Source organism: Rhinichthys klamathensis, unplaced genomic scaffold, assembly GCF_029890125.1.
Source record: "Rhinichthys klamathensis goyatoka isolate OS25496 unplaced genomic scaffold, OSU_Roscu_1.1 h1tg000001l_1, whole genome shotgun sequence".
NCBI classification, from domain to species: domain Eukaryota; kingdom Metazoa; phylum Chordata; class Actinopteri; order Cypriniformes; family Leuciscidae; genus Rhinichthys; species Rhinichthys klamathensis.
Window position 1 is genome coordinate 4,985,710 of NW_026606555.1, and position 15,036 is coordinate 5,000,745.

The window sequence follows — 15,036 nt, forward strand, 5'->3', positions numbered from 1 at the left end:
ACTTTACAACGGCTCATGGAGCGAATTTTTGGTGACCAAAGTTTTCAGTCCCTACTGCTTTATCTTGATGATGTGATTATTTTTTCAACAACAGTAGAACAACATCTGCAGCGATTAGAACTGGTACTGAGTCGTTTAAGACAGCAACATTTAAAAGTCAAACTTAGTAAATGTTGTTTTTTTAGATCAGAAGTGCGTTACTTGGGACATGTAGTTTCCGCTGCGGGAGTTAGTACTGATCCAGATAAGACAGCTGCGGTGGAGAATTGGAAACGGCCACAGACTCTTCAAGAATTGAGGTCGTTTTTAGGCTTTGCTAGTTACTATCGACGATTTGTAAAAGGGTTTTCGTGTATTGCAAAGCCGTTGAATACTTTAGTAGCGGAGGTCATTCGGGATCAGAAAACCAAGCGGCCAAAAGTTGAGTTGGGGGATAAGTGGGTGGAAGCCTGTGAGAACGCATTCCAGTCCCTTAAGGTAGCTTTGACCAGTGCCCCTGTGCTGGTTTATGCTGATTTCAGCAAGCCATTCATTTTGGAGATCGATGCAAGCTTTCAGGGTTTGGGTGCTGTTTTGTCACAAGAACTAAAGGGCAGATGTCGACCAGTTGCGTTTGCAAGTAGAGGGTTGAGGCCAGCAGAACGTAAATGCGAAATTATAGTTCAATGAAGTTGGAATTTGTGACTCTAAAATGGGCCGTAGCTGAAAAATTCAGAGAGTATTTGCTGGGCAATAAATGTACAGTATATACTGATAACAACCCTCTTAGTCATTTGCAGACAGCAAAGTTGGGGGCACTGGAACAAAGGTGGGTCAATCAACTCGCAGAATTTGACTTGGACATAAAATATAAGCCTGGACGCAATAATGGCAATGCTGATGCTTTGGCTAGACAAAGCGCCGCCCCTTTGGTGGGACTAGCTTCAATTGCACTTGTGCCTGAACAGATACGGCAGTCCGTTTCTGATCATGGTCCAGTAGCAGCGGCTAATAGCATATCGGTCTTTCCTAGACCGTCAAAGGATAATTTGGGTGTGCTGCAGGAAGCTGACCCAGTTATAGGAAGGTTCATGGTTTACTGGGACCGTAAGCAGCCACCAACATCTCAGGAACGTATCCTTGAACGATCCGAGGTCTTGGAGTTAGTTCGTCAGTGGGAGAAATTTGAGAAGGTAGATGGCGTCTTGTACCGACGATTTTGGCCACAAGAAGGTCATAAGGAAGTTCGACAGGTGGTGTTACCATCTGCCCTTAGGGAAGAGGTTCTCACCTGCCTTCATGATGACCATGGTCATCAGGGGATGGAGCGAACAGCAAGGTTAGTTAGGGCTCGGTGCTATTGGCCAGGGATGTATAGCTATGTGGAGGATTGGTGTAGGAAATGTCAGCGCTGTACCCTGTCAAAAATAGTTAGAACGAAGGTGCGTACCTTCATGGGGCATTTGCTAGCTGATAGACCGCTAGATATCTTAGCTATTGATTTCACACTGCTGGACCCGTCATCCAATGGAATGGAAAATGTATTATGACAGATGTGTTTTCAAAATTTACCCAGGCAATCCCTACTAAAGACCAGACTGCTAAGACAGTGGCTCGGGTACTGGTGGAACGGTGGTTTTATATGTTTGGTGTCCCACGACAGTTGCATTCAGATCAGGGAAGGTGCTTTGAGAGCCGCTTGATTCAAGAACTTTGTCAAATTTATGGAATTACCAAGACTCATACTACACCATATCGGCCACAGGGGAATGGTCAGTGTGAGCGGTTCAATAGAACCATGCACGATTTGCTGCGCACCCTTCCTGCTGAGAAAAAATGCGATTGGCCGTCACATTTGTCTCAGGTGGTTTTTGCATATAATACTACAGAGCACCAGTCTACAGGCTATTGTCCTTTTGTCTTGATGTTTGGACAAGAACCACATTTACCTGTAGATGCTATATTAGGATTGGATGACTATGGTCAAACGAATTGTGATTGGATGGCTGACCATCGAGATAATCTGGAAAAGATTTTTAACTGTGCCCGAGCTCGTCTCCAAAAGGCTGCAGCTCAGCGTGCCCGTGCAAATGATGCTACTCCTAATGTCCTAATGTCAGTGGAACCTGTCCACAGAATCTGTATCTTCCATTCCAACCTCTCCAACACCATGGGCAAGACCAAAGAGCTGTCAAATGTCAGGGACCAGATTGTAGACCTGCACAAGGCTGGAATGGGCTACAAGACCATCAGCAAGAAGCTTTGTGAGAAGGAGACTTTTGTTGGTGTGATTATTCAGAAATGGAAGAAATACTAAATGAAAAATCAATTGCCCTCGGTCTGTAGCTCCATGCAAGATCTCGCTTCATGGGGTAAGGATGATCATGAGAAAGGTGAGGGATCAGCCCAGAACTACACGTGAGGAGCTTGTTAATGATCTCAATGCAGTTGGGCATTGGTAACACACTACGCCGCAATGGATTAAAATCCTGCAGCACCCTCAAGGTCCCCCTGCTCAAGAAGGCACATGTACAGGCCAGTCTGAAGTTTGCCAATAAACATCTAATGTTTCAAAGAAGGCTTGGGAGAAAGTGCTGTGGTCAGATCATACCGTTACAGACGCCACCTGAATCTCAAATGCAGATGCTTATGGTTTTGTAAGAAAGGGCAGTTTATTAGTCCCTGAGATTGTAATCTCAAAACCTGAAGGTTTGCCAGATCCCTGCTTGTGTGGCAAGTGTGCACACAAGGATGGGTGTCCCTGTCGGGTCACTGGTATCTGTTGTTGTAAAGTACTGCAAATGCAAGGGAGGCAATAGTTGTAAAAGTTTTACCTTGCAACACAGGGAATAAACCTGTTGTTTTGTATTTTTCACTTTAAGTTAACGTTACAATGATAATAGCAAGGTTGGATATAAGATTTCTGTATAATCAAATGCTTGTTTTCTTTCTTTTAAAAAAGTCCAGAGTTTGTATACAATTGTATTTATAATTTCCCATTCACTACAGCACAAAACAGGATATCCCCCCCCCCCCCCCCCCCCCCCCACACACACACACACGACATCCACACTGAACATCTACAGAAACACAATTTTTACATGGTCATTGTAAACATTGTGATCACCTCAGAAAATCTGTAGCTTCAAGAGTTTAGGCTTTATGTACGCATATTTATAGATATTGCCTAATTTGCGTATTTTATTTTTAAGACAAAGTGTAATACAAAAAGTATTTCTCTTAATATGAAGATTAAACTGGTAAAGCCTACTAAACATTGCACAATTTTTTGGAATCCTTGGCAGCTGGTTACCCACCGGACGAGAACTCACAGGTATTGCACACCAGATGTGTCATTCAATATTCACATTCTCAAATTCACAGTGGCAGTCGAAAACAGTAAATCTAATCGCCATACAAGGCAAAAGTTCACTTCAAAAATTAGCAAAGTGGTGTCAAAGGTTAGGTTGGTGGTGGGTTAGGCATTTGTCATCTCTGCCCTAACTTCTGGACTTCTCCAATCACTCTGCTTAACCCCCCGCCTTTCCTACTATCGACTGCAAACTTATATTCAGATCACAACAACTTTTTTAATAATCTGTTTCACTCGGAAATATGTCTGTCACAGAATGGAAAAAAAGATATGTCGCTACATAGTGATTGCACATTTGGGATGTTTACCTTATTGGACATACCCAGTTCTAATCAGCTCATGAATTAATTCAGTTTTGTTAAATAAGGGAGATCTAAAATGAGCAATGCTGGGGAAGGTCGTTGGAGGGTTTAAAACCCTGGCTATAGGATGCTTTTGTGTGTTTTTTTAAGCTAGAGGTTCTCAATTATTGTACTTCATGGCAAAGAGCGATCAGTACTTTGCTCCATGGGTAGAAGTGACATAAGTGAATGAATGATGACAAATTATTCTTCCTTTTAAGATTTTTTTCAGCAAGATTTCCAAGCTAAACCTAACCCCATGTTGTGTTGTGCCAATGGGCACATAATGGCAGTGCCTGAAGCCGAGGAGGAGTGAAGTGATGCTTTAAATCTTCTTTGAAAACAAGTTTTGATACAAACTTTGGTTTGTTCACTTTACATGTGAGTAATAGTCAAATAGTATAGAGTCCCTAAAGGGACATGGTGGTGGGAAAAATTTGGGATGGGTGAAAAAAATATTTTTCAAATCTTTTGCGTTCCCTCGCAAAACTTTTGCTTTCCCCCGAGAAACTTTGCGTTCCCTTGCAAAACTTTTGCGTTCCCTCGCAAAGATATTTGCATTCCCTCGCAAAACTTTTGCGATCCCTCACAAATGATATTTGCGTTCCCTAACAAAACCTGTTGTGAGCTCAGACAAACACTTTGTGTTAAATGTCACGCTGCCAGTGTTTCAGACAGCTCTGTACATTAACAATGGAGTGTTTCACAGTGTTTGAACTTGGACTCAAATATAAAGAAATGCGGTCAGTGAGTGCTTAGGAGTTCAGTAAAGTTGGCAATATATTCACAGGTTCGAACTTCCCGGATCAATAACTCGTAAGCTAAATGTTGTTAAAACAAAATTGTCACCTATTTACAATCATAGTAACGTAGACAACGAGATACAACCCAATTTTCATCAAAACAAGCTTTATAATATAAATTGATCTCTATGAGCAGGCGGCTGAGAGACAAGTCCGAATAAGGGAGATCTCTCAAGATCTCAGCAGAGGAGGATTAAACAACTCCACAAACAGCATTATCAGCTTCACTTATTACTAACCAGACTGACTTTATTTCTGTTAGACGTCTACAAAAGTTGTTATTGAGAATTAACAGTGGTTTAACTCAAATGTGTTTCATTTGAAGCCACCATAACAGTGATTCGTGTTTCCATTAGTTGGGCTCTTAACTCTTATTATATCTTTTGTCTTTTTTGGCCGCTGTGACAGTGTGTTAGGGGGCTTTTACACTGGGCTCGTTTGCTGCGGTCCGAGCCCGAGCGCGTTTGTTCCCGGCGCCCCCCGCAGCGTTGGTCTGGTTTCACACTCAACTTGATTCTTTCGAACCCTGGTGCGTTTGCGTGCATATTACGTCATCGCAAACGTGCACGGCGCATGATAGAAAACAGAACGCGGGTCAATATTGTGTATTGTGTAAAGATATAATAAGAGTTAAGAACCCCACTAATGGAAACACTAATCACTGTTATGGTGACTTCAAATGAAACACTTCCCTGTTAATTCTATTACAACTTCTGTAGACGTCTGACAGAAATAAAGTAAATCTGGTTAGTAATAAGTGAAGCTTATTTATTTTTGTTTGTGGAGTTGTTTAATCCTCCTCTGCTGAGATCTTCACAGATTTAATGTCTTCAGTTGATTTAATCTAAGACTGTGGCTGAAGTCAGTTGTAGTTCTTGTGTTTCTGCTCGTCTCTTTTTTTGTTCTCTTCTTTCCTTCAGTGATTCTGCTTGTTAAAGGCTGAGATGACTCCATATTTAATATACACAGATTTTGTGGCTCAGATAAGGTCCAGTTCTGGTTTATGTATTTGCTCTTGGCTGACATTGCTATGGCCTGCTTGTGGCCCAGATCAGGCAAACAGGAGTGAGCCACCCAAGGGCCGTCATTCAATGCTGCTTGTGGGCCAGGTCATCTTTCCACGTGTGCCAGATGTGGGCCGGATCTGGGCCGTCACAATGTTGCTTTGTGTAGTTTTTGCGAGGGAACGCAAAAGTTTTACGAGGAAACCCAAATATCTTTGCAAAGGAACACAACCACGACCATTTAGGGACTCGGTAAATTAGTCATGTCAGTATAGTCAAAAATCTGACTAGTGAGACTAAGAGTATGCCACACCTGACAGAGTTCAAAGTCGTTGTCCACCAGAGGTTTGCCATTAATAAGTGCCGCCTTGCGAATTAGATCCAATGCCTCTTCATGCTTCTTATTGGCCATTAACCAACGGGCAGACTTAGGAAGCACCCTGAGTATAAAAAAAAAAAAAAAAAAAAAAACATGAATAACAGAAACACATGTACACATGCAAGAACATAGGCTTGTTGACTTAAGTCTCATGTCATTACATAAGATACATTTATTAACAGTGTTGGGGGTAACTCAAGTAACTTTAGTTACGTAATCAGATTACTTTTTCAAGTAACTAGTAAAAGTAACGCATTACTTTTAAAATTTACAACAAAATATCTGAGTTACTTTTTCAAATAACGCAAGTTACTTTGTTTCCCCATTTATTGACTGACAGCTCTCTTGTCCCCATGTTGAGACAAATTGAGGTGCAGTGGCGTTGTGTGTAAACATAGTGGTTATTGTAGTTCTAAAATTAATGTGAGGGTGCATTTACTCATCTCACTTGCACAAAAAACAAATCTATATTCCTCAATATGAATAAAATCAGTGAAATGCAGAATCAGAATACTATGCAAACCTCCAATAACTAATATGTCAAATAAAACATAAATTTTTATGGATTTAATCTCACTTTATTGACCAATGTACTTGCTTCTGACCTTCGATGATTCAGTTAAACAATAAGCAAAAATGACTATAGATTTTTTTTATTTTTTTTATTGGTAAAGTAATTGTTAAACTTTTTTCTCCTGCATCCTATTCTTCGGTGATCCAGAATGGCAGCACAGCTGAAAGGTTTGCTTGAGCTACACCCTTCACTGTACACGCGTGCATTTGCATTTCCTTCAGCTTGAGGAAACATCACCTCCATTCAAAATGTTTAACAAACACTCTTCTTGTTCGGGCTTCAGTTTGCAAATGCCGGGAATATTCTCCACAACAGAGCGAATTGCATCCTGTATCTCCATATCCGCGGCCATTTTCGATTTCCCTAACCTAAAATACAATCTTAAACTCGGCGCTTAGCGTCTACGTCACGGCTCTCAGCCTGCCCTCTGTTCGTTGATTGGCCGGCTGTTTTCAGGCCGGGGGAAAACTGAGAGACATGTCGATGTCTCAGACTGAGTACAGAAGCGAACTGAAATTGAGCGGAAGTACGAAGTCAGACAAGGCTAAAAGGGTCTTTACATTTGCCCAAAAATATTACTTTTTTGTTATAAAAAAACAAGCCCAGCCCAGGTGAAAAAAAAAAAGTTATGCAAAAGTAACGTAGCGCATTACTTTTCTAAAAAAGCAACTAAGTAACGCAATTAGTTACTTTTTATGGGAGTAACGCAATATTGTAATACATAACTTTTCAAAGTAACTTTCCCCAACACTGTTTATAAACATCCCAAATTGTCCTTGTCCGCTCTCTCCTTCCCTCTTCCTGTGCAGTATTAGAGAAGTGAATATGTGTCCTATGTGGCCTATTTGTGTTTCCTGTAGAAGAGTTTCTAGCTCCTCTGCAACTCACCAGATGTAGAACACGAAGAGGAAGCCAGGGGCAGAAATGGCCAACTGCAGTTTACGCCAGTCTCGGATGAGGTAGGCCACCCCTGCAAGGAGGATGTAGCCAAAACCAAAGAAATAATCTGTGATGACACCTGCCAGCATGCGCTTTTTGGGGCCCGTCCACTCAGTACCTGCAAAAAAAAAATGGACAAAATGCAGACATAAGACGATAATCTCTACTCACAGTAAATCAGAAAGTCCCAGTCCCAGAAACAATTGAGTGGTAGTTGAGCTTTGCCACAGTTTATTTATCTACAGTACATTCAACCAACAATCAGTACACCACAGTTTCCAAATCAGTAGACACTGACTGGGACTGGTCTAAGACAAAACATTATCTCACATTCTGATCGAGTCTGGTCTTGGACCACAGTACAATTTGAAAGGATGTATTTATTGGGTAACACTTTAGAATACTGTTCCGTCATGAACATGGGAACAAATGAGTAACGCATTATTAGCATTCTAGTAACTATTAACTAACAAGAAACAGGATAGAAATTCCCTCAGACGAATTTGGATGCATTACTAGTGGGCTACCATGATCTTCACTGCAGAATACTGTTCCAAATAATTAGTAATTATGTAATATTTGAGTCATTACTATCTAGAACCTTCCACAAATCTCCAAAGCTTACAGTGACTTCAGTCATTACCAGAGACGAGAGTCATCATGCTTTTCACTTTAGAATACTGATACAAATGATTAGCAATTCCTTCTGAAGGATTTGGTAAAACTTGAGTCATTACTAGTGGGTTACCATTATCTTCTTTTTAGAATTAATCATACAGTATGCCTTATTCACATTATGAACCTGGGGGCGTATTGCAGAAACTTTCTATCTTAAGTTAAGATATGATTAGTTAATTTAGATTTTTCACCAATTTGTATTACAGAAGCAAATCTTAAATTGATTTAGAATTCTTATCCTATCTTACAAAATCTCATCTTATCTGTAGTTAGGAAATCTTAAACCCCTCCATCGAGTTCAGTAATCAACTCTCAGGTCTGTTACCAAGCAACCAACGACACGTAAACAGCTGCTGTGAAGTAAAACGGAAAAACTGGAGAATGGAGAAACAAAATAAGTGGTGCTTCTCATTAAGTGGAGTTTTGATAAGCTTGGTAGAAAACCTTTCTTATTGTTCTTTTATTTCATAGGAGTCTGTAATTATTTGTCAGAGTTTTGTCGTCAAAGTGCAGCACATCATTTGGGTATTCACAAAGTCTTTCCACCATCAAACATCGCTGTTCTTCATTTTGTATCATTAATAAATGTGACACCATTCTCAGACAGGGCTATTATTATGTGATTTTTTTTTACAGCTGGCTTGCAAATACTTTTGATGTTAGGACACCAATGGGGTTGTCCTACACTGTTAACCCTTGCTGTAAAAAAAATCCACAGAAATGTCATTCTGTAATAGCTTTTGTCCTAAATGAGGTCCTAACTGAAATTGCCATGGTTACCAAACAGATAAGATAGGATTCTAAAGTTAGGATCTTTCTGTAATGCGCCCCCTGACCTGTATATAGTAATTCTCAGAAGTCCCTTAATAGTATGAAAAAATAGCTAATTTAGCTAATCGTGAACTATCACATTCAACTGAGTGATATCACATACTAATTTATCAGTTTCTTGTTACTAGAGTGTTAATATTGTGTTACTCGTTTGTTCCTGTGTAGTTATTCATTAATAAATTGAGCAGTATTCTAAAATGTTTTAATATATTGTTGTTATGGGAAAAAATCCTCTGCTGCTAAAATGATAAGAATTGCTACGATGTCTTTTTAACAGCTAATTTTATCTATTTCAGGAAAGCTTGACCAAGTAGAACAAGATTTTGGAGTCTTTAGTGGATCTCTTACTTACCCAACACAAATGCATTCATAATCACTGCAGACACAGTCATGCCCACCACGAACCGAAGCAGGACATAAATGTAGAAATTTGGGGCGAAAGCGACCCCCACTCCAAAGATGGCCTGTACTGCTAAACCAGTCAATATGATAATTCTGCGGCCATACCTGAAACAGCACAGAACCGTAGTTAATAAAGCTCAGATAGTCATTAATTTCCTAGAAAATAGATTCTGATGTGTCTACCCTTGTGAATAAGAAGTGTGCTTATAATTGTATTGATTGTACAGTACATCTGTAGTGTACTTCAGATCTAAAAAAGTAAAGCCTATTGCAGAGAATGTAATATTAAGGTAATAAAAGGCCCCCAGTGTATTTAGACTACACTTTCATTACATATACTGACTAAATCATTATGTTTTAATATCTTTTGTCATGCTTTAAATAAACTGTAGTGTGTTATTTGATAATTCAATTAATGTTAATATATTTTGAATATACTAAATTGCAGCTTTTACCTATGTGTAATTATTTAAATACATGATTGTAATATGCAATTAAGGATCCAAAAACATTACATTCAGTTCACACTTCAGTATATCATTTTATTATTTTCATAAGTACTTTTTTAAAGTATGCTAAAGTGTCCTCCTTTTCACAAGGGTGTACTGAACTAGTCAGTTCTAAAATGGCTGCGTATAATATTTCACGCATTCCTGTAGCTCAAACAGTAGACAATGGTGCTAGTAACACGACATGAGTTTGATTACCAGGTACTGCTTGGACTGATCAAATCAACACACCCAGGATGCAATGTAAATTGCTTTGAATAAAATTGCCTGCCATACAATGTATACAGAAACATTTAAAAACAAATCATCTTTGATTTCAAAGGCCATGCATCCAATCAATCACAAACCTATAATATTTGAGAGGGTCCTTGCTACAGACGCAAAGGATGTTTTAAATGTGCACATGCACCAATGTTTATTCATTAAAACTATCCATAGAATTATATGTAAATGGTACAATAATGTTTGCATTTTGCTTCACAAATTATTAGTATTTTAATGTTATCTTCATTAAACTTTGTTTAACTTTAAACGTTATTGACTGCATTTGCACAGCTTTGAGGTATTTAAGTATTAGTGCCCCTTTACAGTGGCAATTTGTGAAATGTGGCTCTAATAACACAAAACAATATGCACACTTGACTATATTCGTTTAGACAAATATTGCTACAGACTGTAGAGCACACAGCGAATGAAATCTTTTTCAACTGCGCTTTAAAACATCCAATCTGTCATGAAAACACACTAGGATTCGATCCGGTCTGTAACAAGGAGTACTTGTAACATTATGCCTTAAAATCACATCACCCAGACTACAATAATTACATGTGCACTTCACTTGCATTAAAGATAAGCATTTTTATATGCTGACCACAATATTGTTTGTGTGGTGAATTACTGCCTGCCAAGGGCATGAAACCTTCAAAGTTTAATTTTGAGCAATAACCTATTTTGGTGCTATTTTGGGTCCAATGTAAAATCTGGGTCTTGAAGCAACCACTGTCATACAGTAGAGCAGGGGTCTCAAACTCAAATTAACTGGGGGCCGCTAGAGGTAGAGTCTGGGTCAGGCTGGGCCGCATGAAGTATTCCACAAAAAAATAGTATTCAAGTATTCCAAAAAAGGAGCACAACTGATCCAATCTTCTCAATATTTATTAACGTTTCTTCTGAACAGTTCCTCTGAATTTGAACATTCCTTTCTGTACATGATTGGTTCTTCATGAGCTGTCCTTCTGACAGTTGAAGTTCATTTTACAAACTTTCTTTGTCTATAACACATATTTGTGATATTTATATTTGCTTATGTCCTTTTTATTTTCTTTATACAACACATTAATGATATTGAATGTTTTTTTTGGAAGGCACATTTCCTTTTATTATACTTAGAAAAACAATTATTGCTTTTGAAATACAAATATTTGCAGTCATGTCTGCCCGTCTTATTGAATTCTTCGTATAGTGTCTCAAATTACTGACTGCACAAATCAAAGCAAACCTTCTTATGAACCTCTTGGACACATATTACAAGCTCAAAGTGATTATTCTCACATTGTTTTAGAGCAGGGTCTCTCTCCAACACGTCGCTCGCGAGCTACCAGTAGCTCGTGGCCTGATTGGTGGTAGCTCGCCAAGGGGCCGTTCACATATCGCGCTCACATATTTTGCGCGCTCAAGTTCGTAATTTCAAATGTAGGCGCGCGGCAAGCGCGCTCATAATTGAAGCGACGCGCTCATTTTTTCCAGGCGCAGTATGTTTGTACTTCGCGGTTGTCTATGACAACTATTGACAACAAACCCTCCGTAAGCTGTCACGAGACTATCTATGGTAGCTCATAAGGGATACATTTTTTTTATTTATTTTTTTTCGCGGCACACGCAACGACGGGCCGCACTAACATTAAACTTTAATGTCAAGTAGGGGGCCACAAAATATCACCCCGCGGGCCGCAAATGGCCCGCGGGCCGCGAGTTTGAGACCCCTGCAGTAGAGGGTTCACGTCAGTCGTCTTTCTCCTATTTTAGAGAATTCCATTCTATATTCTCCCTTCAGTTCATTCAGCAGTTTATGTTTTCACACCACAGTGCTGCTATTGTCTCTTCAACTCTGAAATGTGAACATGTGCTGCTTATTAGAGCCGCTCTCTAAAACCACTGCCTTTCCAATACCTCAGAAACCTTCTGATTTAGCTACAGCACAGGAAGGCATTTCAAGTCAAATCAACACTTCTCCCTATAAATATCAGTAAATAAAACCAAGACCACTTAAATAGAACTCCACATACAGGACAGAAGCCATCCTAGACGTCTCAAAAGTGTGACCGAAGGTGAACTGTGTTTCTCACAAACAGTCACATTTGTCAGGTTGCTGATTTGCTGTTGAGCTGAACGTGTGTGTGTTGTGTATAGAGTTTTCCAGAGACCAGTTTGTGTAAAATATCCAAAACTTCCTGGTATTTAAGCTCTTGTCAAGACATGCATTTTTTACGCATTTAAAGTTACCTTGAGGTTCTTCTACTTACTTATCAGCAAGGGCACCAAACAGCACAGCTCCAACCAGCAGCCCAAACATATAGATAGAAGAACCAATGTTGTTCAAAGTGGCATTTTCACACACAAGATCCCACTGTAATATAAGGTGACAAGGAAAAAAGAAAATTAAACAGTGTTATACTTCATAACCAGGTCATACAAAGTATGGTGGCTGGTTTTTGTTGGTCAAGGTCATCTATCAGTCCTAACAAGCTTGGCCAAGATGGTCTTCTAGCTCAAAACCCAGTCCACTATTTGGTACAGTTACCCACTAATGGTCCATCTAGATTAACTAATGACAAGCTTATTACCATATAAATCAGCTATTACTGGAAACTGACTTAGTTTAAAAAATACATTTCAGGAGGGATTTGAGGAGTCAACTTCTAGAAAAAAAAAAAAACATGTGCAAAACTTGTACCTTTAGGGGTACAACAGCTTGTCTTTGACGCACAACTTTGTACATTATCTACCCCTAAAAGGTGCATATTAGTACATTTAGGGCCAGATTTACTAAAGAGGGCAAATTAGCTTTAGAGCACAATTCCAAAAAAGCGCAAATGGGAGTGGAAAGTTCTGCGAATGATCTACTGACGAAGTGCAAATTAAAGAACACAGACGTAGCCGGATCATTTCCATAATGACCAACACAATCCACCAAGTCAGAGAAGCGCAAATTAGCGTCTGGTTTAAGACATGCTTTTTTTGGTCGGTAAATAATGTCGCAAATACCAGTAAATTGACTAGTGCAAACATTAGTAAATCATTTAAATAATCTGCATCCATAAATTTTGCATCTTAAAGGGAAACTAATTTTTAATGCCATGAGAGGGCTGGCGCAAGCTGTTACTAAATCTGGCCCTTTGAGTAGTAATACATATTACTACTCAAACCGACATCTTTGTACCTTACTTACCCCTAAATGGTTCATATAATCCTTAAGGATACCCTTAAGGATTATATGAACCATTTAGGGGTAAGTAAGGTACAAAGATGTTGGAATTGTGCTTAAGGATACCCTTAAGGATTATATGAACCATTTAGGGGTAAGTAAGGTACAAAGATGTCGATTTGAGGGTACTGCCACAGTGACAAGCTACTGTACTCCTAGAGGAACAATTTTTTGCATGTTTTTTTCCCCCGAGTGTACATAATTATTTCAGAATCACATTTGGGGATTAACTCTCATCTCCCTTCACCACAGAGCAGTGTCTTTGGCAGGATCTTAGAATTACTTTGGTTTAGAAGCTTTTTATTCTCACTATAGACACCTGGACTACAGAAAGATCGGTGTCCTCTGTGCCCCTTCCCCAGGCCTTTCCTCCACCTCAGCCCAGCAGCTGGACAGCAGAGAGCAGTATCAGATAGCCGGCTCCTGTTGTGAGGTTGGGCCCAGATCCAGTGTTTGTGAATCAAAGCAGGTTCTGAGGTCCTGCTGTGAGCAACCGATCTCGCTGGTCACATGTCCCGAAAGGAACGCAGTTCCATTGGTCCATCTTGCTGTCCTGTGAGCTACACCTCTTTAATGAAGCAGATTTAGAAGCCTTCACTACAGGAGGCCAGAAACTCTCAATGCAGTCTGCACCCAACCATCCTAACCACAATACATGACTGGCTCCGACAGCACGAGAGAGAGAGAGACACTTAGAAAGCTTCATGCGAGAAACTTTGTGCATGTAACATCACAAAACTATCACATCCTGTTATACAACCAAAATATTTTAAGATTAGTACTCACCTCTGTGACAATAGTGCTGAGGAATACTTCCTTGCTGAACTCCCATCCTGCGCAGCTGTTTGAGGTAGACGGGTGCTCTGTAATTGCTAGACTGTGATTAAGCCGGGACAGAGGGCCATCCTGAAAGGATGTGCAGGACTCCCCAGGAGCAATGCTGAAGTTGAGGCCCGGCCCAGGGCCACCACTGTTGCCCGTTGGCCAGGCGGATCTGCACAGGTGAGGGGGCACGGCCCCAGTGAAGACAGACACCAACATGTGGAAGGCCAAGAAGATCTGTGGCAGACAGATCCAAACATAAAGCGTCTTCTGGAAGCGTCCAAACCCTCCGATCCGGTCCAGGACCTCGTCAAAATTCATCCTGCCTGTCTTGAATGTCACTTCATAGAAACTCACACTGTATCTATTCAGGTGAAGCTGACTGGGCCCACGAGTCTTAGGACACAACAGAAGTTGGTGTGTAAGCGAATATGTGTGTAATGCTCTAGATAATGTCTGGTCAGTATTATGATATTATTAATGCTATGTGATGGAGGTCTGGTTTTGGCCAGGAGTTACAGGTGCCTGTTACAGGCGCTGGTTTAGTTCTCCTCACACCTGTAGCAGAGAGAGAGAGAGCGATAGAGAGAGAGAGGGGGAGGGAAAGAGAGAGGTGGAGAGCGCTGCAGCAGAGTTCTGACTGCTTGAGTTGTTTGAGGGAAATATAAGGAGGGGAGGGCTGGGAGTGACCCAGATATCTGAAATGAACCAGTGAGCATGAGAGGGACGGACCATTGTGTGAAGGGGTGGAGATGATCTAGTCCACAAGGGGAGGATTACTTTCACCTCTCTCTCTCTCTCTCTCTCTCTCTCTCTCTCTCTCTCTCTCTCTCTCTCTCTCTATCTGCATTACAAACTCAAATGCGCTGTTTCGTTCGTCTCCTTGCCAAACTCCCCCTACACTTGTTTCTTCCTCTT

The 15,036-nt window shown here is 40.3% G+C and overlaps 1 protein-coding gene across 1 annotated transcript in view; it reads right to left on the bottom strand.

The window, feature by feature from the left end:
- si:dkey-119m7.4 (uncharacterized protein LOC560629 homolog) overlaps positions 1–14,714 on the bottom strand; it is a 33,542-nt gene extending 18,828 nt beyond the window's left edge. Inside the window, exons 1-5 of the mRNA XM_056251002.1 lie at positions 14,083–14,714; positions 12,335–12,438; positions 9,254–9,408; positions 7,342–7,510; positions 5,814–5,940 (exon numbers count right to left, since the gene is read on the bottom strand). Of these exons, the coding sequence (XP_056106977.1) occupies positions 5,814–5,940; positions 7,342–7,510; positions 9,254–9,408; positions 12,335–12,438; positions 14,083–14,439 (912 nt within the window). The 5' untranslated portion in view covers positions 14,440–14,714. The remainder of the gene's footprint in view (positions 1–5,813; positions 5,941–7,341; positions 7,511–9,253; positions 9,409–12,334; positions 12,439–14,082) is intronic.
- Between the last annotated feature and the right edge of the window lie 322 nt (positions 14,715–15,036).